Below are 17,600 nucleotides of genomic sequence, written 5' to 3' on the forward strand. Positions count from 1 at the left end.
TTGGAAGAAACACCGTGGAGAGTGCTTTTCAACGTACTAGCTCGACGGTTGCTAAAGCTATCTTGTGCAATTCTGTCTTGGCGTAATATAGAATGAAACTGACCCCCACATGAACGGCGAAGAGTTGCTATGGGCTATGCGTGAATCGATCAACCCCTGTTCGCAATGTACGGCTCCCAATTTAGATCCCCAGGCTGATTCAAAGACTCTAATACCCCGTGGCGCAGCTTCAAATCGCATTGTGTGTGAGATGTGCATAATAGGATCCCAAGGGGGCGGAAGGATGCGGCGCGGACCAATCACTGCGCCGCGTAGTATGCAAGGACCCCCCCGTTCGACGGAAGACAAACAAATAACCCTGCAAATAGAGCGGGAAGCATTATTTGCAAGGCTCACTTATAAAACCTTTGAGGCTGCCGTACTCGGTCTGTCCCGAAAATGAAGTGGCCTTTCGCGGTCTGCCGGAGTTCACGCACTCCTAATAGAGTTATCTTGGCGTACATGTGCTTGAGTTTCATTCCTGTAACCAACTTCTAGCCCCTATGACTGCAGCATATGCATGCTCCTAGGTATAGTTGGTTACAGCCTCACTATCAATCCTGCGGTAACTTTTATCTGGGCCAGCGTTCCTAAAGACATCGAGAACGATGGTTGAAATTTATATAAGACATGACAATTTGCAAGGACGGTGATGCTCTAGTGGATTCCACTTCATCGGAACGCTAAAATGCTCGTACAATCTGTATTGGTCGTAAGTTGCCTCATAGCTCTTGGGCTATGCCAGCAAGTCGAAGTAGCACCGGGAACGCGGCTGCGTCACTCATCGGTGGGCAGACAGCAGTCACTTAGCACATTGCAAAGAAGAGATGCAGATGTTCCTTTTGATATCAGCTTCCAAGTCAAGGATCAAACTTTATTCTCTGGGTATGGTCCTCTTCGCTCTTGGATATACGGGCCGACTAACATACTTCGACCACAGTCAGTGGGAGCCACTGGATGGCCAGTCAGTCAGCTTGTCTCTGAAGTGCAATGACTGCCGGACATGGGGCCAGCTCACCGCTTCTGCGACCTTTCCAGACGACTTCGCTGAGATTGTCGACGACTTCAGCGACCTAAATCCGTTCAATGACATTGATCTCGCGGTGCAATTCAATGGTGTTGGTGCGCTCATTGATGTAGGTATCGGCGCCGCATTGGATGGAACGGTCAAGGTTCCCCTCTTCATAACGGAGACACCCCTGGGCATTGCAGTCAGTATGCCTCCACCGTCCGCCTCGGGTATGTGACTGATTTCTATAGATCCCGGGCTCGCAGATAGGCATAGTCTTCTCTGTGGATCTCGTACTCGGGCTCACCGGAGAGGTGAACGTGAATGGAGGATTCCAAATCACCGTTCCGGACACATCGTCATTTACCCTGTCCTTAGATCCTACGAAGGATGTTGTCGCTCAGTTGTACGTTGAAGGGACCCACCTGCGTGACTTGGTTCTCTAACTAACGCCAACGAAGCAACGGCGCCTCAGCCAGCCTTTTGCCACTTACTGCCGACGTCCCAGCAAACGTGACCATGGCTCTACAGCTAGGGGTTCAGGCAGGAGTCCAACTGACTGCTGGCATCTCTCTAGGTGCTACTGCGCTAGCGGGCGCCTTCATCAACATCCCGCAAATCACCATTGGCGAACAGTTCTCGACTAACCAAACATGTCTCCCGGCCTTCGCAGAAATCGACATCAACGCAGGTGTGTTCGTTGATGTTGGTGCCAACATTGGTATAATCGACCTTCCGGGTATCAACCCAACCGCAGCCACGACCTTATTCTCAGCTTCCACCAGCACCTGCTTTGGTGATAGTACACCGTCATCAACCGCAACAACGGCTCCGGCCTGTCCCGTGGATTTGGTCACGCAGACGATAATGACTATGCCCACGCAGTCACTGGTTGCCTGTGCAGTCTCGGCTATAAACTGTCCAGCAAGCTTGGCGCAGACCGTGCTCGTGGAAGGACCGCAGGTAATCACAACCTCCATTTGCCCGGTCGGTGTTGGGGTGAACACAACGTCTGTCTCGGCTACTTACTCAGTAACCAATGCCGTGACACTGTCTGTACTGCCAACGCCGGTCACTTCAACCGTAAGTATAGACCCCACGGTCACGGCTCCAGCTGGTACAGTGTCTGCGATTGCCGCCTTGTCTCCAACGGCAGTCACAGAAGTTGGGACAGTCGGACCAATAGGGACGAGGACTATCACGAGATGTGGATCGGCAGGGCCGACCGCCTCGGCGAGTGGGAGTCTGTATTACGGAGCCGCATCCAGCGGTGGCGGCGAGCGTGGAGAGGGGTGGGTCTGGCCGTCCTTGCGGGCCGGTTTGTAGTCAAATCTAGATGGTGCAGGAACCACCAGAACTCTATTTATCAAGTGTCCAAAGTTAGACTTTCATAGATCAACCGTTGAACTTGGGGCGATGTCATTGTGCAGCAAGACGCACCTGACTTGACTCGTGAGCTGCATGCGACACTCTTGGGATGAGCTCATTGTTATCACAAGATGAATGGATACTGACAGCAATAATAAAGAATCGAAGCCAAACTTTTTTCTTTTTCTTTTTCGCTCGGTCTCCCGGTCTCCCGGGTTCATTTACTTCCCCGCAATTGTATGTGGACGTGATCCCCAAAGTGAAATGATTTGTTATTATGCATTGGCGGAAGCGGATTCATATTTGACAGCCCGAGCGATTACGAATACGGTATGCGAGGTGCCACGAAGGAAGGCGACACAACGCAGCAAGAAGAAGCGCAAATCTCCTGAATGACAACAACTGCAGGTCTCTCCTAGTAATTTGATGGGTACCAATCAAACACGGCTGCTATTGTATAATCTGTCGGAGTATTTTCAAGCAGCCGTGTAATTATATCATGGAGGCACCGCTCATTATTAATAAATGACAACGACTAGTCCAGGGAGACGCTCAGCCGCTGTAGAATTATCAACCCCTTTAGGTCTAGAATACATGGAAGTCTAATTGAACCCTGGCCGAGAATTGTCTGGGTCGGCATAGTTGACAGACGCGAAGAGTTGCTACGTATACCTCCCGCATGCGGGTCAATGTCACCCACCCGCGTTCGAGATCGTGTTCTTTGATCGTATTCGGACAATACATCCAACATGATTCGCTGGAAGCCTGGAAGATCCTCTTTCGAAGCTCGTCAGGGCCTCTGCACTAGGCTTGTAGTGGTTTGATGCTGCCGTTGGAGAGCGGTCCCAAAACACTGGTCTCTATATCTAATATCCTTTAGCGCTGTCACTACCCAGCACACAGACCTTTTTATGCCCACCACGACCGGATATCCTAACCGTTTATGCATTGCACTAATTCTGCGTAGTCTACGGTCTTATATAAGGATGTTGGTCGATCTGTTACCGCCAGTGCCTTTGTGCTTTGTTGGTCACTATCAGCCCTACGCCGTCACTGCTCAACACCAAAAAGAAAAATGTCCATCGTCACGGGTTTGGACGCTATTCGCGATGCGCTGCCAGAGGGATTGCCGTTATCCCTGGTGGGCATCGCTGCGACTATAGTCATCGGAATATTGTATTCAATCATTACTCAGGAGAGACCGTTGGCTGGGTTCCCGCTGGCATCAATCGATGGAATGGGCCCCAAGAAGAGCTGGCTGTTCCAGGGTAAACAACTTGTGGCGGAAGGGTCGAAAAAGGTATACATGCCCCGCATCTGCTCCGTCACACCACCAAGGTGACTAACGGGAGCTGTAGTACTCTGGAGCTTTCCAGGTGATGAGTGGTACTGGTCCAAAGATAGTCTTGCCGAATAAGTTCGCCGACGAGCTGCGGAACAACCCCCATCTGAACTTTAACAAGGCTTTCGCCAAGGACTTCTTCACCAACTATCCCGGTTTCGAGCCCTTCGCGCAAGGCCTCAAAGACGATACCCTGATCCAGGAGACCGTAAGAGTTAAGCTTACACAGTCTCTGGGACTCCTGACGGACGACCTCGTCGACGAGACAACTGCTTCGCTGCACGATATCTACGGAGAGAACGATGAATGGCAGTCGGCCGTCCTCAAGGACACCATTCTGCATCTGGTAGCTCGTCTTTCGTCGCGCGTCTTCCTCGGCATGCCCCTCTGCCGCAACGAGAGATGGCTCGAGATCGCAAAGAACTATACCGTCGACGGTTTCACCGCGTCCTTCCTCCTGAGGATGGTGCCCAGCATCCTGCGTCCGGTCGCGTACTGGCTCATCCCCCAATGCCGATCGTGCCGGTCTGCCGTCCGGGATGCACACAAGATCATCGACCCGGAGGTCGAGCGCCGGGTCAAGGCGGTCGACGAGGCGCTGGCCAGGGGCGAGAAGCCCAAGAAGACAGCCGATGCCATCGGCTGGCTCCACGAGGTTTCCAGGGGCCGCGTCGTCGACTACGTCAGCGCCCAGCTGTCCCTGACTCTCGCGGCCATCCACACCACCACCGAGACGACGGCACAGGCGGTCTTCGATCTCTGCCAGTACCCGGAGGTCGTCGAGGAGCTCAGGAGAGAGGTCATCGCGGTCATCGGCGAGCACGGCTGGGCCAAGACCAGCCTATACAAGCTGAAGCTGATGGACAGCTTCCTCAAAGAGGGCCAGCGACTGAGGCCGCTGGCCTCGACGTCGATGAACCGCTTCGTCGAGGACGAGGTTACTCTGTCGGACGGCACGGTGCTGCCCAAGGGCAGCCGCATCAACGTCATGACGAGCTTCATGGATCCGGCGGTGTACGAGGACCCGGAGGCCTTCGACGCAGCCCGCTTCGTCAAGATGCGGGGCCGGCCCGGTAACGAAAACGGCTGGCAGTTCGTCTCCACCAGCTCGGAACACATGCTGTTTGGCCACGGCCAGCACGCGTGCCCGGGCCGCTTCTTCGCCTCCAACGAGGTCAAGATTGCCCTGTGCCAGATGCTGCTTAAGTACGACTGGCGGTTCGTCCCGGGCGAGGGCCGTCCCGAGTCGCAGTCCTTTGAGACGAGCACCGGTGTCAGCACAAAGGGCAAAGTCGAGTTCAGGAGGAGGAAGGAGGAAATTAACATGGATTTGGCCCAATAGAGACTTGGTATATATCCAACAGAATAAACTATCAGAAGTATAACTATGCGTGCCCCTCATGCTAGACGAGCCAAGCCGATATTTATTATGATTGTAAAATGTACTATTCAGTTCCATTCGCTTGTTTTAGTTCCCCCGGGGAAAAGAGGGAAGTTATTTCAACTTTTTTTTACTGTACTTGCCTAGCATGATTTAGAGTAATCTTTTGCTACGTAATCTATTCGTATAGTTCGTAATACTGGTAAACACGTACTAGGATACCTTCGGGGCAAAGGTTTAACGCAGAAAGATATTCATAACTAGTTGACATATATGTATATGAATATGTCAAAAATAAAAATAAGATTTAACGTTCTTTCGTGGTATTTGAAATTTAGCAAGTTCAATACAAATTAATTTTTTTTGCCGTTGACCGGCTCAGGGCTGCAAATCAATTACCATATCTACTACATATAGTCTGGTTCTACGTATTTTCAGTCGACGTGTATTCCGTCGTCATGCTATGAGACAAGATGGGGGGAGTAAGCAAGTATCTTATGTTGTCGTATTCGAATTAGCTCCGGAGTAGCAACAACTGGTGACGATGGTGCCGATTCTGGCAAAATTAGCTATACAAGCAAAGCAGCTTTGAGACCAATGTGTACTCATTCCGCAAGTAAGCCCTAGCGGACCTGTCATGAGATGACCTCTAAATCCACATCATGATTAGTTTTCGAGTACTATTACAACCATATGTGCAAACGGACTGGCCATCAGGTAGACTGCAGTTGAAAATTCAGCATACATTGAACATTTGCATGAAGTCAAAAAGGTTCATTCAAATACGAGACTAACTATAAAACGATCTATGTCGAACTTGGTGATTAACAAAGAATTTCATGTTAATACAGCCGACCCAAGGGATCAACGCCCAACTCCGAAAGGTAATGAGATACATGACCCTGAGCAGAAGAATATGTCCCTATATACTCGAGGCCTTGTGCTAATGCATGGTTCACGGCCGCTCCATGATTAAGCATCAGAATCCTATACGCTTTTATTAACACCCGTTCGCATCTGAATAAATTATGTTGTCGGGGCTTAACTCGGCAGAACTTGAATTGTACGTGTTCAAAAGTAGTACGCACATCTTCATCCACAACATATAATTCTAGACACATCGAGCAGGACGGAGTTCACGAATGGTAATACATGGTTTCAATCATTGTCAACATCTACATCAACATCGTAGCGTTTTCAAGAGCTGACAGCAAACCACTTTGCTGATTTGTAGATGAGCGAATCACCCTTTGCTGCTATAGTACCAAGCACGAAACACTATGCATACTTGATGAATCAATGTGAGCAACAACCACCACGGTAAGCGCAACCGCAACAGAATCTCCAATCAAGTCTCTGTAGCAATCACAATGACCAGCACAGCGTTGGCTTTCGTCAAACAATATGGATACAGAGGAAACATCTACGGCGAAATACACCTTATAAGGACGAATACTTAAAGCTGTGTCAAACAAACCGCCTAGTCTATAAATTCCATCGCCGGCACGGCGAGCGCTGGGTCCACGATACAATAGCGGCTTTGAGAGCCGAGGCCGGTAGAAGAGCGGGCGAAGCAGTATACATGAAATCGCGTTTCCAACGTTTGGCCTCATGTAGGCGGAACGTTATAGATCAGACGACCGACTAGATATTTGCACTGCCTGAGCCACCCTAGAGTGCCGATAGCCATGGTTTTCTATATCAAGTCCTTACGGATGATTGTGATCTGGATATCGTGAAGCAAGAGAAGTTAAGTCCAAGCCCCATACAACGTCTGCCGAGTGCGCGAAAAGGACCAATGTGCTAAGACGTTTGTACTACCTCAGCCGATATAAGAACAAACGTTCCTGTTAAATCACAGAGCAACCGCTGTATTCAGTAATTTTCATCAACTTGTCGCTCTAGTATCTGCGTGCCTTAGGTCTGGTCTCTCGGACGCTATCGCGACCACGGAGTGTGAAAAGTATAAATCCCATTGCAACTTGTCGCTGGACCCAGTGACCATCTACGGTACTTTTACTCGAGCCAGATAACCGTTATGGAGATCAGACGAATAACAACAACCACCAGGTTGAGCCTTGGATGCATAATTTTATATAATAAAGGCGCGCAATATAGCGAGGCATGTAAGGCATATATAAATAGTTACAAGGTCAAAGCGTTTCCAGGCTGATCGGAATGCCGGCTAGGGCAAGTCAAGAGAGTATTGCCAATGTAACGAATAGGATATGTTCCGACTAGATACTCGCACGTCGAGAAATTGCCGGGCAGAATATTGTGAGGATCAACAAGATACTACAACGATGAACTGTTGGTGAGACGAGGCGCGCCTGATTTTCATCAGTCGGCTTCGTCGGGGATAACTATGGCGCTGTTACTGTTGAGGCCCCCTGTGGTTATTGAGAAGCATTGATCTGTTAATCTGTCGTAAAAACCCCAAAACCGAGTCAGACCAGCCGCGTTAAAAAAAGAAAGAAGGGTTCAATCTCGCAAGCCGGGACATCTCAAGAAACCATTGAAGGTTTTAGACAATAAGCTCTATGCACCGACCAAAGGCTACCCCCCTATTCCCCACGGAGTTTCGATGCGCAACGAGGCGAAGACGGGATTTAGCTTGTTACGGGCAGAAATAACAACAACAATAACAACGAACAAACCTTATGAAGAAACCGTCGTTTTTACTTTTATGAGTATGCCCCAATGTGAATTAACATTATGGACAGATGGTGGATATCCGGTCCACGAGTTCCTGAAGACAATCAATTGTTCTGGACTCGGTCGAACACTTGATGGTCCAAGCAACCCCCAGGAATGAGGCGGCGCAATGCAGATTCGTGGAGTCTGCGTAGGCCTTGTCCACTCTTTCAATTTCCGGAATAAGGGAGGCCTCGAGGCCGACCCTTCGCAACTATTTTGTTTGCCTGTCAAATTTCGAGACTGCCGCGCTGAGCAGCTGCGGTGGAGTCATATCAAGACAGCTAGGAAGATTAGGAAGACACCATCGTTGCTATTCAAGCCTCGCAATTTCGACCCGAAAAAAACGGCGCAGCGGGCTCGACCAGGGGCTAGGATGGTGCAGGTGCCGAGTCTACCGCACGGCGGCCAGCGGCCACGGGGCTTTGCCAAGACCTGGGGCTTGATGAATTAAAGATCTGGGAAACATACTAAGGTGCACATTAGATGCAAGCAAGACCTCGAAGAGATGCTGAACGCAAGATATGACGATCGGGGTGGAAATTTTGACGCTGCAAACTGTATGATGAGCAAACCCACAGAGGTTCGTGTTCTGAAATATTGGCGTGCTGTGATGGCACACGCCCAGCAATTTAGCTGGGCTGGTGAACCCACGGCGCGGATGTGGTCATTGCTTTTGCGATGCAGATTATGCTTGCACTTCAGTAAAGTTCGACCAATATATCAAAATCTCGAGAGGGCATGGATTGTTCGATGGGCCGTGTACAGAGGCCATGATTGACAAACCAGGTCTTTCAATAGTAATCATTTCTTGTGAGCTATACAAAGGTATCAAAGGGCTGTCGGCATCCATTTTAGCGTCACGGGCTGTTTGCGTTCATCTTGTCGTCAGCGGTCCACAAACCACGAGTCGCCTGAATGATCGACGGTAGGGGATCGCAAAACGCTTCCAAGAAAAGACTATTGAAATGTGTATAACTGTACGCATGCTAATTCTCGTGTTGCCGTATTGTCAGGTCCATATAAAATCTATTCAGTCCCAGTGCCGTGGGTGCCGGAATGCTACGCTGCTGGAGTGCTCACTGTAGTTGGTTGAGATTTCCAGGGTGAAAAGACGTGGCTTGAGGCTGTGTAGGACCTGGGTTCGTGTTTTCCCAGTTGCTCGCGTGTTTTGTCTCCCTTTCAAGGTTGGCTATCAGCATGCCAGCGACAACCGTAAGACGTGCATATTGAGAAAGAAAGTGCTGGCTGGTGAGTGCAGATACGACCTGTCTCCCGCAGCATGAACACCTTAAGCTTGGGGCCAGATGTCGCTATTCGCGGTGTCCATAAGTTCCAATTAGTTTACTAACCTTAGAGCAGTTTAGCCTAAACCTCGTGCAAGTCAAGTTAGTCTCATCTACGTTAGCTACTATTTTTACTGGTGTGTTGCCTGCATGCAATTGTCAGGATTGTGGTGTAACAAACGCTGTTAACAAATAACGTCGGTTTGTGAGGCCAAGAAATGCATAAATGATTCGTCTGAACATGGGCAAAAAGGGAAGGAAGCCGTAGCCTGTTGGAGACTTTGAGTAGATGTGATGTTATGATACTCCACTACACTACTGCACACTTTTGTGCGGGTTTGTGTATGGCTTGCACGTTTACGCAATATAAGGAAATGGACTCGAGTCTCGACCTCGACAACTGATCCATCATCCCGCATACCAAACAATGGACGGCATTTGAAAAAGATTCTTGATGGCGAGTAGAATTGGCAGTTAACATGGTGCCATTCACAGGTAGGCAAAATCATGATTTCTTCAGATCTTCAGATGACTGGGCAACGCCTATCCAGGCCGGCAGAGTCGGTGCCGTGTTTCTTGTTTCATGTTGGCCTTGGCGTGCTTTTCTGCGTCAGCAATTAAGTGCGTGCACTATCGCCGTCATTAATGTCAATCATTGCTGGGTATTTGCCCTGACCTGGCCTAGTCGGCCATATGTACGGATAGAGCTTGGTTCTTCAATGAATGGAGAAGATAGATGTGAACATCGGCAAACCAGGTAATGCTATGATATGAATAGCCCGGCACAAGTCGCTTGCCTGCTTGTGATATAGTTTCATTCCTAGGGTCAGGTGTGCTTCCTCTTTTGTACACTGGAGTCACGAATGAAGCTACATTGTCTCAAGATGATACAGAGCGACGAGTCACCGCGCACGACGTCCAATCCGGCAGTTGCTGAGCTGCGACCGAGGACAATTTGAGGTCCGTACAGATTCGTCGCAGGCTCAGTTGCGATCGGATTGATTCATTTGGATTCAAGACTACAGCAATAGAAGTGGTCTGGATCTCTATGACGGTATCACCGGACAGAGAATTTTCAGCCGAGCCGGTTGGTGACCGCGAAGTATCCGCATAGTGCCGAGAACACAGCTGAGCGTTAGAGGGTAGTTTAAATATGGGTGCCAGCGACTCTGTTGTGCTAGCAAAGCATTAACAATGATGCATGTCGGAAGTTGCAATCTGCAGCGCCCAGTGGCTTGGAGGCTTGGCCTGTGGTCGTAATGATCTGCAGCATCCCAGGAAAACATTTTCAGGGTGGGTGGTGATAAGGGATACACACGCGCTGCATAGGTCTGATGGCATATAATAATGCAAGGGAGATAATCCGTAAATGATGTGCCTTGAATAATTGTGGTTTTGTACGCGGTAGCAGCTGTAAAGATGTGCAGATCATTTCGCTAGGATGCGTCTGGTTCCTGACGATCATTATGAAGACCCTGGGAATTGTGCCTTAATTGTACAGACATGTTTCCAGGATTGCAATTTCGCGTTTTCTGTGTCTTTGTGCAAGGAGATGATGATGCAGGATCAGAGAGTGCACAAAGGGCTGCCTGTGCCTTTCAAATAATGATAATTAAGCCAATGACGCGAAAGGTCGATCGAGACTCAATCACTCATTGGGGCGTACTCGAGATGATTTAAACCACAAATGGTTGAAAGTGGCGCGCACTACTGCAAGGGGTGTGAACGAAAGAAGTAAACACAACACGAACTGCAGGTACGCTGGTACGTAGCCCAGCATAAGCCCCCCCCCCTTCTTAGCTTGTCCCCCAGGCAGAGGTGCTCTAGCGGTGTTAGCAGAGTTCTTAGCTCTGGAGATGTGCGACGACCCTGGTCCGGTGTAATTTCCCGCGCTTTCGCTTGCGCTGGCCTGTCCACTCACAGCCAAGAGCCCAAGGCCAGCTCTCTCCACCGTGGTCGGGCTTCGGTGCCATGTCTGGCCTGTGGTGCTGCATCCTCTCATAATCTCATTCGATTTGTGCTGGGGACGTCGGACAAAACAAGCGGGGACATGGACCTCCAGCACTCCTGGGCCCATGGTGGGCAATCAATCAAGCAAGCAAGCAGGCAATCAATCAATCTTTGTTCTCCTCTCTCCTGTCCGGTCTCCTCTCGCTCCATCCATTCCCATCCCATCCCAACCCAAACCAAACCCAACCTGCCCATCCCTCGTCGATTCGACTTTCTTTCACGGGCCCTCGCTTCTACCAAATACCAACCCCAAAGCCCAAGTACCCTCCCTTCCCTTCCTTGCTCTCCCGGGCATCCACTCATTCAGTAAAGTAAACTCAACTCGTCTGGTTTCGTCTGACCTGCCTCTCGTTCCGTGTTTTGATTCTTTATCCCCCATCACTTCCTCGACACCGCCGTGTATCGTAGCCACCGTGTCTCTCCCCCCCCAATCTTCCAATTCTGGTCTGGCACGTCAGCGTGACTCGACTCAACTCGGACTACCAGCCCGCCACAAACACCTCATTGTCGTTGGCCCACCACTATTCAGCCAACAGGACCACCCATCACGGCCATTGTTTGATTCGGTTGGAAAGAACAGGAGACAAGAGGACCAAAGGGACAAGAGAAAGAGTCAGAAGTAGACCAAACGTCACATCCCCCCGCCAAGCAAGAAGAGGATATTGTTATCAAAGGACGTCCAGCTCGATTCAAATTTAGACGTCCACCAGCCATTTATTCTCAGTCCAGTCAAGGCACGAATGCAGACCTGATCACCTCACCGTCAGTCTGACACGCATAACAATTACACTCCCCAGTGGAGACCAGATTTCTCTCTGTTTCATCACTTCGTTTTCGTCTCTTGCGAATCGTTGACCGGTTCCAAGGGGTCACCCAACACACTCGCTACACCTTTACTGATATAAAAAAAATCTCAAAAAACTTGACAATACAGTCAACAATCACAACCACCATGTCGCTGAAACTAGTCACCCTGTCCGGTCTTTTGGCCTTTTCAAAACTTGTCCTGGCCACTGGTGCTGCTACCGAAGTTGCAGCCTCAGCACCCACCTCAGGAACAGATACTGTCCATGGTTGTTACTCGAATATCGACGGGCTTACGTTTAACGGAACATACGAATTCAACGCGCAAGGAAAATGTGCCGGATACTGCCGCGACTTGGGCCTATATGTCGGTGCAAGCAACGCCCAAGACTGCTACTGTGGCAGTGAATATCCCGCCCTAAACACATTGGTCGACGATAGCGAGTGCACTGAGCCTTGCCCTGGCTTTGGCCAAGAAGCCTGTGGTGGAGCCGACACCTACACAGTCTACAACACTGGTGTCAGGGTTACTGTCAAGAACGCAGACAACATTACTGACACCAGCTCGTCATCTTCAAGCAGCTCCACGGCGGCGTCGTCTACGACGTCCAAAGCTGCCGTCTCGACCAGCGCTGGTATGTGTGCCTCTCAGGTTTCGTCGGATGACTATTGTGGGCCAGTACTGATGACTTGAACAGGTGTAATTGTCACCGTGACGCCGACAGAGACCGCCTCTAGCAACAGTGGTTCTGGCTCATCTAAGACGGTGGGCATCGCTGTTGGTGTAGTTGTGGGTGTTGTCGCCGTTGCCGCCATCGCTGGTGCTGGTATCTTCGTTACCCGACGCAGACGTAACCGAGAAATTGAGGAGGAACACCGCCGTAACGCTGCGGTCAATGCTTTCATTTCCGGAGGAAAGCCCCCTTCTAGCAGCGGCGGCCTTTCCCTCTCTGACCAGCGTCTGGACCCTGTCATGGCTCAAAGGAGGATGAGCAGCGGTAGCATTGCAGACGAAGCAGACTACTCGCGTAGGATCCTGAGGGTGCGTTACTAACTCCTTGAGAGAAGGAGACACGTTGGTTGTTCGCACACATGTGCTAATTCGTAACAGGTTACCAATGCATGATTGACTATCAACGACACGATCGGGTCAGCAGTTACGACGAACGACGACTTCGCTTGTATCACATTTTTCAGTTCTTGTTCACAATGGCATTCTCGACGGCGTTCATGGTGGTCAACCTCTTGTCATTGATCGGTCGATGATACCCCGACGATCCTATGGCGTTATTTTGATTTGGTGTAGGGATTTCACCAACATCCCTGAGTTGCCACGATATAGTAAACGTGGCCGTTGATCTACTCTACATACTGCTGGACCTTCCCTACACCGTCCTCTCCTTTCTTAGACCCTACAGTGAACACCATATCGGCAGAGTACCGAATACTGCGACGCGGGTATCCTACGATCCACCAGTGTTTGTCTCGGGCTCAGGCTTGGAAGATTTAGGAGGTAGTTGAGACGATGCAAGGACGCAAAGTATCGATGAACCCTTGCGACGTTCAAAACTCGGGGGGAGCGGGAGGAACCACAAGAGAAGCAGAGGTATCTGCCCTGCCATGTCCTATATGACGGACATGACGCAGAAAGGTGGTTGGGGTTGGTCTCCTCTCAGCGGATGGCATATTTTTGATAGACGGTAGCGTAGGCAATTACAGGAAATGAAGGCACTCTGCTGTATATTATTCACATAGTCCACTACTGGATGACTTATTCATGAGAACTGGGCTTACATGATCCCGTGACACTACGATACCATAACACTACAGTCCCGTCTCAAGTGGCAACGGCTGGGGTAGCTCAAGACACGACTCTGGCCGTGACCGCACGGCAGGATTTATGTTTTATGTCGATAGTATAGGACAACATGGGACAACTATGGTCGAGATAGTGGTTCAACTGAGAAGTTATCCCTGCTTCACCCGGCTGTATGCCAATAATGTTTCCATGGCACCTCGGTATGAGTAAAACGGTACACGGGCATCAAGGTCGCCTGGGAGAGAGCGGGAGAGGGAGAGGGAGCGAGGAGATTGTGTTACGATGTCTGGTTGAAACAACAAACCGGTGCTGGTCGTAGTACTTTGAATCCAAATTGAGACCAATCAAGTATCAATATTCACAAGGAGTTAGTACCATATCAAACGGCATTAACCACGGGACTCATGACCCCAGACTGATTATCCTGCCTAAGCCTCCAATTTTCTGGAAAGTTCGCCAGGATAAAGAGTAGCATTGAACGACGATGATCGAGCATTTCCACATGTCAGAAAAAGATGAATAGCCCGGCAAACATGAGCCGAAAAAGAAGGGTTTCCTCTTTCCGTCAAATTTGTCGGGGGCATGAAAATGAGATCTGCTCCAACTTTCCCCGGATTGGGTCATTGACGCCGCTGTGCCGTGACGTTGGGATCGGCTGTGTCTGAAACGGGCGTTTAGGCGATGGACATATTTGACTGAGCGCCCAGACGAGGGGATACTCTGGGAGTGAGATTGGTGAAACTTTGATCCAAGCACGATCAACACATTCCACGGCAGGTGAGATGCTGCTCTTCATCTCAACGGGGATCCTGCAAATGCTGGCAGACGACAGGCGGCTGCTGGGTTGCGGCATAGTGCATAGTGCGTAGTTAGTACAAAATAACCAGCCAAGGTAGAAGTAGAGCAGCATTGGTGGCACGGGCCAGCCTCCAGAGCAGCCCTCGCAGCGTGCTCTAGGAAGGTGGCCGTAGCTTAGCTCATTAGCTGAGGTTAGTTTTAGCCTGCGCGCCAACTGAAGCTTCACCTCGACGTCGCGTTTGTGGGTTTTTTGGGCAGAGGCGAGGGCGACTTTGCGAATTCAACACAAGCCCAGCTCTGCTTTCCATGACAACAGTTGACGACTGCTCCCACTGTACAGACTCCTCTCTCGTGCCCCTGACAGTATGCATTGATGCTTTAATTTATCAGATACGAGATAGCATTGCCTGTCGTATCTACCAGCGAGTCCCCTCCTGAGCTTGCGCTTGAGCTCTACCCATCACAAGAGCTTCACTTCACATCTCAGCAACCAGGTTGCCTTATCGAGATGGCTGTCAACGGAGCGCCGCGTGTAAGGCGGACTGCCCAGAACACCCAGCACACGTATGGCCCGTCCAATCCATCTCAGCTCAGTCTTTTGTACAAGCCAATCGTACTCACTTCTGGCTGTCTTGTCTGTTCTGCCTAAACTTGGAATCTCACTAATTGCCTACAGATATAACCTCTCCCGCCGCACACATACCGTCCAGACCTATCCTGTTCAGTCTCCCCAGGGCGCTACTGTCATCCTTTACGGCCACGAAGATGGTGTTACCGTCCTGTGGAGAGGAGGCAAACGCTTCAAGGCTGCGTCCTGCGACCAAGGCGCACCCAATACCAATGGTAAACAGAATGGCAATCCATCGGCCGACGCCGTCATGATCATCGATTCCGACGACGAGGACGCGTCAGCAGCCGGCAAGAACACATCCGCATTCGCCGACAAACCAGAGTTCGATGAATCCACCGAACAAGACGAGAACACTCACGCCGCGATCACCCAGACCCTCGACTTGTCCCTTGGCGCCGCCGTCACTCACATCGCCACCCTGCCCATGACGCCATGCACTGCCGATGATGCTGCATGGGAAGGTACCCAAGTGCTCAAGGAGAAGATCGTCTTCGCTGTTTCCTGCGTTAGCCGCGAGGTATATTTCGTCACATTACCGCTTACGCCACCTTCACCTGAGAGCAAGGCCAGGGATGAGTTACGGCAGAATCTCCTTGCCGGCAAGGCTGGCAATGGTAAATGGGGCGAGACATTGACCCTGCTCAATGGACAACAGAAGCCAAGTGATGGCTTAGCCATAACACTCATTAAACCACAATCAGTTGCAGAGCGCAGCAAATCCACAGAACGATCCAGGTCAGCTGGTAGAGCTGCTCCGCGCGCTGTTGTAGCTGCCCACTCTAATGAGGGCTCCGGTACATTGCGTCTCTGGGATGTGCCGCTGGAGAAACCTACCAAGGACCGTCCCATAGAAGCCTTCCAGACCGAGTTCTTGCCAAGTCCGCTGTCCGGCATCGCTTTCAACCCTACCCATTCAACACAGCTGCTTTGCAATGCATCATCACACGCCGTTCGTATCTACGACTATGCTCAGGCGTCCATGCCCCCCGACGATTTGTCCGAAGGGCCCTTCCCCTCTCAAGGCTCCTGGTTGATATCGTTATATCCACCCTTTGCGCGCCCTACCGCATCCAGGAAACCCATCATTGCCGCTTCCTGGATTTCCTACGGCAGGGCCGTTCTTGCCTTGTTGGCAGATGGACAATGGGGCATTTGGGACATCGACGGTGTCTCGCCTCAAGGACCGGCGCTTTTTGGCAAGCCGGGCTCCGGAATCAAGGGTGCGGCTTTGACCTCCTTTAGCGCGACCGGCCACATTGAGGGCACAAGTCCCCTCCGGAATCTTGGTTCACAAAGAGCATCTGGCGCTGGCAGTGACTTCGTCCCCATGACTCCTCATTCGCGGAGGGAAGCCCCCATCAGTGCGCTGCATGGCCCTGAGCGTTTAGCAGCAGTTCAAGGTGGCATCTTGGTCACCCCACTCCCTGCCCGTGCAACGACGACGGCTGATGAAAGCGTCGTCATGTGGATCGGAGGTGCAGAGCATGTCGTGGTTATTCCCGGAGTTCTCAAGTTTTGGGAGGCTCAACTACGGAAAGGGGTTGGCGGCGGAGTCAACCTCTTCAGTGGAGCCCAGCCTACCAGGATGGTCAAGTTGAACGATCTTGTTGTCGGCCTGATGGGCGAGCGCTGCGTCGGCGTCGGCGCTATCCCCAAGCTGGATGAAGATGACAACTCAAACAATGAGGGCCTCCCTATCGAGGTTATTATATGTGGTGAGAGCAGGCTTGTCGTGGTACGGGAGAGTGAGGGCGTCGTCGGCACCCGCATTGGTGGCGTGAAGGGCAGCTTTCAGAAGAGACTCAGCCAAGCCGCAAGGTCCAGTGGTGCCGTCACTGTTTTCCCACAGCCGGCACTTCCTCCCAGCAAGGAGTTCAACTTGTCAGTCAGGAAACGAGGAACTCTTGGGAGGCCGCCCACCCAGACGGAGAAGCCAACCGAGCTGGTTCTACCTTCCACCGAGACGAACGAAGCTGGCGCCGTACCGTTTTTAGGTTTTGATTTCGGCAAGAGCCTCAACGCCGCAGCCGACGTCATGGAGGTTGACGATGTGGAGGAACGAGATTTCGAACAAGAACTGGAAACCGACATGCTAGGTCTCATGGATATTGAGCAGACTCTCAACGCCATGGAAGATGACAGAGGAAGAGGCCGCAAGAAGGTCAACTTCGATACTTAGGACGATTTCGAAGAATTGTGACCATCTGCGCCTCAAAATGCCACTAAAGGATGAATGAAAATAAATGTATGATACCCGCACTGACAAAGGAGGATCTAGGATCGTTTTATTGTATGATGAGAGGGCTTCAATGCTAAGTGCCAGTTCGACTCCACACCTCACGTTCTTCGTGGATATTTGACACCGCCACGGCCTAACCAAGACATTCCCCGTCTACAGTTATGCTTCGGGAAGTTTGTG

At 50.9% G+C, this 17,600-nt stretch overlaps 5 protein-coding genes across 5 annotated transcripts; 4 read left to right on the top strand and 1 right to left on the bottom strand.

The window, feature by feature from the left end:
- Positions 1-866: 866 nt before the first annotated feature.
- BKA67DRAFT_659869 (uncharacterized protein) lies at positions 867-2,374 on the top strand (the record flags this gene model as incomplete). The annotated part of the gene is made up of 3 exons (XM_046107528.1): positions 867-1,250; positions 1,300-1,454; positions 1,510-2,374. 3 exons carry the CDS (start codon positions 867-869, stop codon positions 2,372-2,374), a joined length of 1,404 nt encoding a protein of 467 aa, XP_045957512.1.
- Positions 2,375-3,653: 1,279 nt separating this feature from the next.
- BKA67DRAFT_519682 (cytochrome P450) lies at positions 3,654-5,100 on the top strand (the record flags this gene model as incomplete). Its single annotated transcript, XM_046098119.1, has 2 exons — positions 3,654-3,716; positions 3,775-5,100. The coding sequence occupies 2 exons, from the start codon at positions 3,654-3,656 to the stop codon at positions 5,098-5,100; spliced, it is 1,389 nt and encodes a 462-aa protein (XP_045957513.1).
- A 6,981-nt stretch (positions 5,101-12,081) lies between these two features.
- Positions 12,082-13,059, top strand: BKA67DRAFT_536924 (uncharacterized protein; the record flags this gene model as incomplete). Its single annotated transcript, XM_046100232.1, has 3 exons — positions 12,082-12,568; positions 12,632-12,975; positions 13,045-13,059. 3 exons carry the CDS (start codon positions 12,082-12,084, stop codon positions 13,057-13,059), a joined length of 846 nt encoding a protein of 281 aa, XP_045957514.1.
- A 1,111-nt stretch (positions 13,060-14,170) lies between these two features.
- On the bottom strand, positions 14,171-14,745 carry BKA67DRAFT_312224 (uncharacterized protein). The gene has a single exon (XM_046096154.1). The coding sequence runs from the start codon at positions 14,660-14,662 to the stop codon at positions 14,318-14,320; it is 345 nt and encodes a 114-aa protein (XP_045957515.1). The 5' UTR covers positions 14,663-14,745; the 3' UTR covers positions 14,171-14,317.
- Positions 14,746-15,058: 313 nt separating this feature from the next.
- Positions 15,059-17,360, top strand: BKA67DRAFT_536925 (uncharacterized protein; the record flags this gene model as incomplete). The annotated part of the gene is made up of 2 exons (XM_046100233.1): positions 15,059-15,114; positions 15,227-17,360. The coding sequence occupies 2 exons, from the start codon at positions 15,059-15,061 to the stop codon at positions 17,358-17,360; spliced, it is 2,190 nt and encodes a 729-aa protein (XP_045957516.1).
- Positions 17,361-17,600: the final 240 nt, after the last annotated feature.

This window comes from Truncatella angustata (assembly GCF_020726525.1).
Source record: "Truncatella angustata strain MPI-SDFR-AT-0073 chromosome Unknown BKA67scaffold_5, whole genome shotgun sequence".
In the NCBI taxonomy this organism is placed as follows: Eukaryota; Fungi; Ascomycota; class Sordariomycetes; order Amphisphaeriales; family Sporocadaceae; genus Truncatella; species Truncatella angustata.